This window comes from Gossypium hirsutum, chromosome A01, assembly GCF_007990345.1.
Source record: "Gossypium hirsutum isolate 1008001.06 chromosome A01, Gossypium_hirsutum_v2.1, whole genome shotgun sequence".
NCBI classification, from domain to species: Eukaryota; Viridiplantae; Streptophyta; class Magnoliopsida; order Malvales; family Malvaceae; genus Gossypium; species Gossypium hirsutum.
Genome location: NC_053424.1, coordinates 74,903,855 through 74,913,859, shown reverse-complemented (window position 1 = coordinate 74,913,859; position 10,005 = coordinate 74,903,855). Strand labels below are relative to the sequence as shown.

At 31.6% G+C, this 10,005-nt stretch overlaps 2 protein-coding genes across 3 annotated transcripts; both read left to right on the top strand.

The window, feature by feature from the left end:
- Positions 1-3,925: 3,925 nt before the first annotated feature.
- Positions 3,926-7,069, top strand: LOC107937130 (non-specific lipid-transfer protein 4). The gene is made up of 2 exons (XM_016869954.2): positions 3,926-4,679; positions 5,920-7,069. The coding sequence occupies exons 1-2, from the start codon at positions 4,331-4,333 to the stop codon at positions 5,934-5,936; spliced, it is 366 nt and encodes a 121-aa protein (XP_016725443.1). The 5' UTR covers positions 3,926-4,330; the 3' UTR covers positions 5,937-7,069.
- Positions 7,070-7,255: 186 nt separating this feature from the next.
- LOC121228971 (uncharacterized) lies at positions 7,256-9,601 on the top strand. Of its 2 annotated transcripts, none has more exons than XM_041112023.1 (5): positions 7,256-8,178; positions 8,304-8,470; positions 8,569-8,656; positions 8,785-8,964; positions 9,060-9,601. In XM_041112023.1, the coding sequence occupies exons 1-5, from the start codon at positions 8,073-8,075 to the stop codon at positions 9,338-9,340; spliced, it is 822 nt and encodes a 273-aa protein (XP_040967957.1). In that variant the 5' UTR covers positions 7,256-8,072; the 3' UTR covers positions 9,341-9,601. The 2 variants fall into 2 exon arrangements, with proteins under 2 accessions (XP_040967957.1, XP_040967962.1); XM_041112028.1 differs by having other exon boundaries at positions 7,274-8,178; positions 8,572-8,656.
- Positions 9,602-10,005: the final 404 nt, after the last annotated feature.

Below are 10,005 nucleotides of genomic sequence, written 5' to 3'. Positions count from 1 at the left end.
ATAAATATTAAATTAAGTTTAATATTAAATCTATTAAAATAATATTATTTTTGGAATAGTTAATCTGAAATCAAAATTCTCTGGTAGAGGCCCAGTAGGAATGTAAATCTTCCACTGCCACCGACCATTTTTCAGCCACCGGAATGCAGCCATCGCAACCACTGACACCCCTAGCTGGTTCGATTTCTACCTGTTTGGTCCGAACCAGTGACGGTCTGACTAGTCTGGTTCAGCCACCAGTCAAACTATCGACTCGATTTCACAAACCAAGCCCGGTTCAACCAAATTTTGAGTCTTGGTCTTGGTTTTAGGTTCCCATGCCCAATTTACGATCTTAGGTCCAATTTTCAAATTCAATTACCCATTGAGCCAATTTTTTTACTTAAAAATTAATTTCCAAAAATATCATATTAATTTTAATTAATTTGACTAATTTAATTTTACTTAATCAAATTAATTTTCTCAAAAATCACTTAGATTTTCCAAATTAATTTTTTAAGAAAATTTTTTAATCAAATTCTCCAGTTGAACAATTCTTACACCCACCCAATTTAATTCCACATCAAATGAATCAACTCAATTGAATTATTTCTAAACTTGTAGAGTTTACTTCTAATTCAAATGCAGTCCAAATGAGCTTTTGTTGACCTAACGGAGAGACCAATCAGACATATACAATTAAGTTCTAGTAATTGCAATTATGTCCACAAGCATCGTTACGAAAGTAACTCATCCAACTGCTTTGTCCAATGACTTCGTCATGTGTGTGTTACCCTCATATGATATCCTTAATTCCTTTGAATTAAATTCGTTCACTCAATACAATCCTATTTTATCTCATTGTCACCATTGTGTATTTTTAATGATTAATATGATTACTTTCAACAAATGACTATGATAAATTGCTTGTTTGAGAACTAGCAACCTGTAGCCACGTTCCATATTTATCAATCAACACAATGCTAATGAAAGGATATCGTTGACTCTTTAATTGATCTATGAATTCCACTGTTGCTAGTAAAGTCATGCCATTCACAAGTTGTGTACCCAACATACCGATTATCGTCTCGATCATCTTTAGAGCATAAGCCTCCACTTATATCAAAGCACATGAGTTACATACGCATGGTCAGTGACTAACTCAGGATTTAGGTAAATTACACCATGAATGTCACAAGTAAATTAATTTAAAAACGAATTTAGAATTAATTCATCTTGGGTCTAATCCAATGTATCATTCTACAAATGAATATATCTATGTCTCTATCCGTGCAGTCAACTACTCCGATAGTCAAGATTAGTAATCTCCTTAATTGGAATTGTAGAAGACATAATAATACTTTTTAGTATTTGAATCAAATGCTCACTTTGATTCTCTTATGGGATTACAGACTCTTTTAGATTATCTATTGAAATAGTCTTTCTCGCAATAAACGTTCTTTCAATGCCACTTATCATCAGTTTGAACTTAGACAATTAATAAGCAAATATTTGATTTCACAATTTTTCTATGCATGCAAAATATGAAAGACAGAAATAAAAAAGACATAATAGTGAAATGTGAAATTTATTCATTCATCGTTCAAATAAATAGAAAACAATTACATGTTTACTACAATATGGGAAGATCTCCCAACAAATGGATACCTTTAGGATGAGAAATTCATATTGGTAATGGGCATCTTGATGCCCTTTTGCAACAACATTGGACTCATCCCCTCAAATTTAACTATGCACCCAAAATTATTACTCTTGATTTCATTATCATTTGGCCTAATGTTATTGATAAGTGTTAAAAGTAACATGTTTTAACCTCATTCTTATCGCATTTTTTGGGTGATTTTTCAATGTTAATTTTGAATTTTATACTCCTAATCTTTTAAATTCATGTTTTAATGTTTAATGGGGAACTTGGGCGAAAATCAAAGTGTCGAAGCACGTTGAAGGAACCACACGAGCTACACTTTTTCACACGGCCAGACCATATGGATTTGTTGTAGGCCATGTCGGTTTCACAAGATTGTGTACTGAACAGTGAAAAATCATGATTTTTAGGTTTTTCGGGTAATCAAAGATGTACATATGAAAAAAAAAGGAAGATAAGAGGGAGTCGTTAGGGAATACTCAAGAAAACAACTCGAAAAACATCATTGAAGCCGACTTGGAAGAAGATTTCTATCAAGATTGAAGATTCCCAGTTGATTTCTTAGGAGATTATCGTGAGTTTCTTTATTTCTTTCGGTTATATTGTATCTTGGATTTTTCTATTTTCGAGCATGAACTAAGTTTCTAAATACCTAAAGGAGATGAATCATATGATTTGTCGTTTATTTTTTATTTTACGCAATAAATACTTAGTTTCTTGTTCTCAATTATGTGTGTTTAATTCTTGGTTTGATATTTCTAGAGTATTGATCCATGGTCGATGTGCTTAAATCAGTGGTGAAATGACTCTGTTTACAATTAGATCTTGCGTAATTGAGTGGAGTTGTTACATGCAATCCTAGAAATAGGACGACATGAATCGACCAGATTAGAGTCAAATCTAATAAGAGAATCGATAACACAAGTTAATGTGATAATAGGGGTTTTAATTAGAAAGGTTTCAATTAATCAACCTAGAGTTAGTTGCTCTTATGCTCGAAAGAGATATTAGCATAATTTAGTGATTTCTACAAGTCAATGTGTTAAGTGAAGAAATTGTGTAACTTTGATTGCTGGTGGAAGATTAAATCTAAACGGATTCTTTCCTCGGCATTGTTTCGTTTCTTGTTTGTTACTCGATTATTTTCGCGTTTTGTTCTTTGTCGTGTTCGTTAGTTAATTAAATTAGCTAATTTTAGTTTTAATAGATCATTCGAATTATTCAGTTAAATAATAAAAAGACAATAATTACAAGTACTTGTAGTTACAATTGATAGGTGCACTTGTCTTAGTTAAAATTTAAGTTAACCTCGTGACCATCAGTTACTTCCGTTAACCAATTTACCAAAAAACCTAATTTCACTTCTTTCACAAACTAGCAAATTTAAATAAATAAATAAACACAATACAAAAAAGCTACTAAAAAATCTCCTTAGCTAAAGAGAACAATTAGTGAAAAGAAAATATTGAAGTGCACTCAACAATTAGTAAAATCAAAACTCTGACATTAAAATTTAAACAGTTGTTGGACCTTTCATTATAATATTTTTGTCAAAAAATTAATATCAATCTCAAGACTAGAAATTTGTGGTAATAGTGAATAACATATATTCTCTTAATAATTTATAAAATAAATATTTTATTTTTAATAGTAAAAAAGTATATTAAATTTAGAAAAAGGTATAAAATGAAACAAATAGTAATTATGTAATAAGATGTAGAGAAATGATTGTATGAAACTGTAATTTCATGTTATCTTTATCCCTTTCTAATGTGAAAATGACAAATCAGATTTTTCCTCTTGATTTTTAACTTTTTTCTCTTGAAAAATTTCATATCCAACTAAAAATGCAGAAAATCAAGAGGAAAAATCTGATTTGTTATTCTTCCGTTAGAAAGAGACAAGAATAATATAGAATCACAGTTTCATATAATCATTTTCCATAAGATGTGTTCTTTTAGCTGGAGTGTGTTTTAGGATAATAATGACTAATAATTAGGTTGTAATCCAATTTGCTTGACTCTTAGATTTAATTTCAGATTTTTGGTTGAAATCACTAAATATATGTTGTTTTAATTATTTTCTACTTTGATTTTCATTGATCATGCATGGCGTTGTTATGTAAGAAACAATATAGGTTATATGAAAGCATACAGGAGAGCACATACATCATGTATATGCTTTTCTTATTGAGATAAGGTCATATCCAGCAGTAGGTTAATAAGTTTAAGCCACGTATAGTCTATTATATTTCAATATATCATAGTGGAGCAAATTATTGAAAGTCTCCAAGCATGCCAAAAAGATAACGGAAACCCTTCGATGCATATGTTCACACTGCCAACTACCCTAAGGCAACCTGAAGAAGAGAACATGCCAGAAAATTTAAACAAAAAAGCCAAGGAAATAGCATTTATGAACCAAAATCTACCAAAGTAACAAGCGATGGATCTTTTCAGTGGGAACATTCAACTAATCATTACATCTTGAATAATCTAAGGGAAGAAGAAAACACAAAATGCTTCCACGTAAGTCTCCCACAACCACCGCACTAAACCCAAATTTCACCACCCCTAAGGCCAAACCCACCCCCCCCTTTTTTTTAAATGTGTGTATAAATATGCATTGGTGGAGGTCAGCAAAATCAGTGTGGGAAAAGAGTGAGTTTCGCAGAGTGTAACAGAGATGGCTTTGAGCTTGAAACCTTATTGTCTGGTTGTTTTATTTTTGTTTTGGATAAGTTTGAATGCATTGGTCAGTGATGTAGGTGCAGCAGGAGGGTGTGGGAGGACCCCAATCAGGTCGGCTGCAGCAAGCTTAAGCCCATGCCTGGGAGCGGCTCGGAATGCAAGGGCTAAAGTTCCTCCAGCTTGCTGCGCCAAGGTGGGTGCCTTACTCAGGACTTCTCCAAGGTGCCTTTGTGCTATTTTGTTATCACCATTGGCAAAGCAAGCCGGGATCATGCCTGGGATTGCTATTGCCATTCCCAAAAAATGCAATATTAGGAACAGGCAAGCTGGCAAAAAATGTGGAAGTAAGTACACTACCCCATTCTGTTTACTTTTTACCCTCCTTTTTTCCGATTTTAAATTCCATATATACCAATACTATAACAAAAAACGCCGTAATACAGTAGTTACTGCTTTGCTCTTTATCTTTTGAAAGTGCTGTTTAAATTTATCCAACTTTTACATAAACTAATGCCACGTTTTGGGCTCAAGACTGGCAAATGGTAGGTTATTTGCATATTTCCTTTTGGGGCTTTTGAAAATTAATAGGATAAGCCTCAAGTGATGAGTGGTCCAAGACACCCTCATTCTTTTCAATGGGCTTTTACCTTTTTTTCCCATTTACTTTAACAATGAGTCTTTTAGGAATATAATAAAATCCATATTGTAATATAATTTAAGATTAATGACAAATTTGGTTATTAATGTTTATATTTTTTATCAAAATGGTCCTAACTGTAATTTTGAGTATTTTTTGGTCATCAATCTTTGTTTTTTCTTTAAACTATTTTTTCTAACAGATTTGATGAAAGTACCATTAAAAAAATTAATGTAGATGATATGAAATATTTTTAATGAAATGTAATTTATTACTTAAGTAACACAATAAGATAATTACATGTAAAAAATAATAAAATAAATAAATCACACATGAAATTAAAAAAATAACTCTTAATTTAAAGAAAATAAATGTAATTATCTAAAAAGGATTTCAAAATGAATGCATACAGAGAGGTTTCAAAAAGATAATTAATAAATCAAACTGAAAATACTAAATGTGTGTATTCATTTTGAAACTTTCTTTAGATAATTACGTTTATTTTCTTTTAATTAAGAGTTATTTTTTTAACTTCATGATTTATTTATTTATTTTATTATTTTCCACATGTAATTATTTTATTAGGTTACCTAAGTAATAAATTACATCTCATTAAAAATATTCCACGTATAAAATTTCACATCGTCTTGTTATTTGACAAAATATGTAAACGTTAGTGGCTAAATTTGTTATTAAGCCTATAATTTAATAATATCTTTTTTTATGTCTAGAAACACTAATTAACCCTAAACTCTAAAGAAATCCCACTATTTTCACTTTTTTACTTGATTGGTTGTCAAGAAAAGAAGTGAAGCAAAAAGTAAAATCCTAAATTTAAAGTGCATAATAAAACACTACTTAATTACTTTTTTTTCCTTTAAAGGTTTTATTAATCTTAATTATGCTAATATGCTGAGGCTAACAATTAAAATTTTGATACTTTTCAGGGTACACCGTCCCATAAGAAAGAAACCATGAAGGAGAAAAATTATGAGTAATCTCAGTTATTTACTATTAGGAGAGAGCTAATAAATAAAGTATTGATGCTGCATTACTGCACGGTTACTGGATGATTCACCCCTTAATTAAGGCAGTTCGTATATATATATATATCAATTTTAGTGCGATCTTGGGAAATTGTGTTAGATCTCGAGGTTACTTCACCATGTTGTTATTTCTTTTATATGTGTTCACCTTTATATTATAGTAATCAGTGTTCTAAATATAAACTTCTCTCTCAATACATGCAAAACATAGTAATAATCATTTATCCACCCAAAAAAAACATAGTAATAATTTGTTATTGGTGAATTGTTATGTTATAGAATGCATATGATATAGGTAAATTTGAAATGCCAGGTCAAAACAAATCATTATCAATATATCAATTATGAGAGTAAAACTAAAACAATAATCTATACTTCTCTTAATCATCCATTCAACATTTAAATTCAAAATTTTCAAAATAAAACCTTAACTGTTGTGACTTTTAATATTTTATGTATAATGTTAGGCTAAAATCTATTGTTTATGAATTAATTGATGGCTATACTGGTTGGCACAATAGTATTTGTTGATACAAGTTTTAAGTTGGGAGTTTGAGAATAGTTCATCTTTAAGGAGCGAAGAATTGCAAGACTGAATGGGGTTAAAAGTATGATAGAGAAAGAGGGAAAAGAATATAGTTCTATGATAATATAAACTCTCTTGGATATTCATAATATCTAAAAAAAAAAAGTGGGGGTCTCCCGTGGGTGAAGAAGATGGAAAAAGTGGGTGAAGAGACCCTTCTCTTTTGTCCTTTGAGGGTATGTATGCATGTTTTTTCTGTTCGGGGCTCGTGTAATCATGCCCTACTATCTATAGGGTGGCTATAGGATGTGGAAGATGTATAATATTATTGAAGATTCTCAGAAGCTGTGAGTTTGAATGGACACACTTCATATCCTCCTTAAGTGAGTTTAATTAGCTAAGGATTTAGAAATTGTTTGATACATTGGTGAAGGGTGCTTACCTACATGCCCATGTTGTGATTATTTATTATTGATAAATGCAGTAATGATTTACTTTTATTAATAATACGTAAAGTTAAAACAATTCTTATCGTCTCAAGAAATACAATATATTCTTAATGGCGTGATCTTATTATTGTTATAACAATTAAGAGAATAGATTTAAAAATTTAGAGAAAATTATAGATAATAGCAAAAATTGTATAAAAAACCTTATAACCAACGCGTACTGTATGATATACATGATTTTAAAGGGAAAAAAGAAGAAGAAGAAGAAAGAACAGAGACATTTCACACAAAATACAATGTGGGTAACAGAGATGTTGAGACAAAGTTTTTGGACCATCGAAACTCCATGGAGTGAAAAAGGTTTGGACCCACATCTCCACCTCTCATCTTCCTTGCATGTTGCTGAAATGCTGCACCTGAACCCCACAAGCATGCTAGTGTGTGGACCCTATCGCCACCTAAATGGAGAGGGTGAAGGATGAATTAGACAAAGATTTGCATTCCTTAATTTCAAATTTGATAATATAATTACATGGATATATAAAAAGAAGGCACAATGGTGAGAAGGTGGTAGGGAAAAAGTTGCCAATAGGAGAAACGGTTGGTAACCATATATCAGAAGGAATGGAAAAAGAAAAGCTGAAATTTGAATTATGTCTATCTACCCATGTTTTCTTTTGTCCTTTAATCTCAAAAACAATCCCTCTGCTTTTACATGAAAAACAACAGCATATGATATCATAACTTTTGCAATTATTTAGTCCCCCATATACCAAACCCCACATTTATGATTAAAATTCCAATCCCCAGCACAGAGTACAGAAGCCCAATAAATATTTAGAATATGTTTCAAAATAATATGTTTTTTTCCATATCCCAAGAAACACACTCTTTTTTCTCTCCATTGCCGTTGACTGATTCCCTTCCTTCTTTCTTTCTACAATAATGTAGTTTTCACCTTTTTTTTTTTTGGTTATTTAGAACAACCCAATCAAACCATTACAAGCAGTTGGAACCAATGCTATATTATAAAATGATTTCTTGTTTAGCTATTTAAGAGACCCTAAACCCCAACAAACATGGGTGAGCTTAATTCTATGGCTTACACTAGTAGCAGCCTCCATAGCCCTTCCCCAGGTTGGGATCTTCAAAACCTTGGAGTTCTCAACGCAGACATGTCTTTAGGTACATACTCTTTTCTTGCTTTATTGTCTTCCAGTCTTTCTTTCACTGTTTGTTTTTCCTTTATGTTTTTAGTTTAAAGGGAGTTTAACCCCATTTATGTTTCTCTGCATGTGAATGGAATGCAGTCATGGATGGAAGTGGAACTGCCCCATTCTTTCCACATCTAGACTCTGATTTCTCTTCTGGGTATCTGGAAGATGCATTGCTTGAATTCACTGAACCATCCAAACGAAGACGCCTCTTGCTGTACAATGATCATAATCAATTCAATGGTTTAAATGATCTCGCCATGGTATTTTTCTTCTTTTTTTTTTCTGGTTTTCTTTTGTTTTTGTTTTACCAAATTAACAATGTGATCTGAACATGGCTAGTTCCACTGTTATCATGCAGCAGGGCTATTGGAATTATAGCTGCAACTGGGGCCTATCTGAGAATTTCAGCTGCATGAGCCAGTTAACAAGCATTAATGGCGTTTCAGGTAATGATTTACTATTCATTTTTCTCTTTTACTAGCCACCACGTACTTTCTCCCATCCCATGCATATATCAAATAGTATACAATGTTGAAATGATGCTTATTATGGATTTTTTTCCCTTATACTTTAGATGAACCAATGAGTACATCGGTGAGCAGTGAGGAAGCAAACATTGTCACGGAGATAAAAACACCAGAAGAGGCAATACCACGCAGCTTTGAAGAAGCTTTTGATTCATCTTCTTCTTCTTACAAAATATCAACAGCCAAGAGCAAGTCATTTTTCAACAAAGACACCCAAATTTCTTCTGGTAAATACGAAGGGAATTGTTACAATGCTTCTGTTGATGTTATTATAGCTAAATGATTTAACATTGATTTATGGTTTTATTGGTGGGTTTTATAGGAAGTGAGGATAAGAAGAAGAAAAGGGTGATAACAAGGGTTGTTTATCCATTTGCATTGGTTAAGCCCGGAGGGATAGAAGGGGATATGACACTAAACGACATTAACGAAAGGATTCTAATGCCACCGACAAGGCCGGTAAGGCACCCAGTGGGGGATTTCGCTTGTAGGCCATGCGTATCTGCGGATGGTCCTGGGCTTTCTGGAAAAGCTGTGGTGGCCCTCACCAAAATACACACTCAAGGAAGAGGCACCATCACTATTATCCGAACCAAAGGTTAAGGAAAGTCAATTTCAAAAACTTGTTTCTGCTTGCTTTTTTTTTCTTTTTTACTTCTTCACCATAGGTCAGGCTTTTGTTTGAAATTGTATAGGAGGAGAGGGAGGAGGTGTATGAATCATGCATCAATGTAAAATATCATCCACTTTTTTTCTTTTTTTTACACACATTATAGCTACCGTTAATTGTTGGGTTTTCATGCTTAAATTTAGATTTGTACCTTTACGAGGGGAAAGAATCAAAGAAGTTAAATTATGCTCTTACTCTCTTTAGTACGCATAAGTCGGTATTTTTAGTCCTTTTAATTTTTAAAATTTTAGTCCTTGGTAGTTAAATTTATTAGATTAAATTATACTATTATTTTCTTACTATGTGTGAACTTAAACTATATTTTAAAATTTTAATATTGATTTAAACGGTAATTTTTAAATTTATTAACTAAAAAATGTAAATTTTTGTAAAAAATAAATTAACATGATATTAGATATATTATAATATTTTTGCTACGTACGAATCTGAAAATCACAAAATTTAACCTAACATATGTAACCTTCAAAAAAATTATAGGTTAAAGTTGAAATTTTAAATTTTAAAAAATACAAAATTTAAAATAATTAAATTAAAGTATAAATATTAAATGGGTAACTTATAGTTACATAAACTAATA

What these genes read in the sequence shown, in the direction of transcription:
- LOC107937130 (XM_016869954.2), top strand. Translation starts at nt 4,331, where the DNA reads ATGGCTTTGAGCTTGAAACCTTATTGTCTGGTTGTTTTATTTTTGTTT.
- LOC121228971 (XM_041112023.1), top strand. Translation starts at nt 8,073, where the DNA reads ATGGGTGAGCTTAATTCTATGGCTTACACTAGTAGCAGCCTCCATAGC. An exon ending in GTTTAAATGATCTCGCCATG is followed by an intron (nt 8,471 to 8,568) that starts GTATTTTTCTTC and finishes GTTATCATGCAG; the next exon opens with CAGGGCTATTGGAATTATAG. An exon ending in AGACACCCAAATTTCTTCTG is followed by an intron (nt 8,965 to 9,059) that starts GTAAATACGAAG and finishes TGGGTTTTATAG; the next exon opens with GAAGTGAGGATAAGAAGAAG.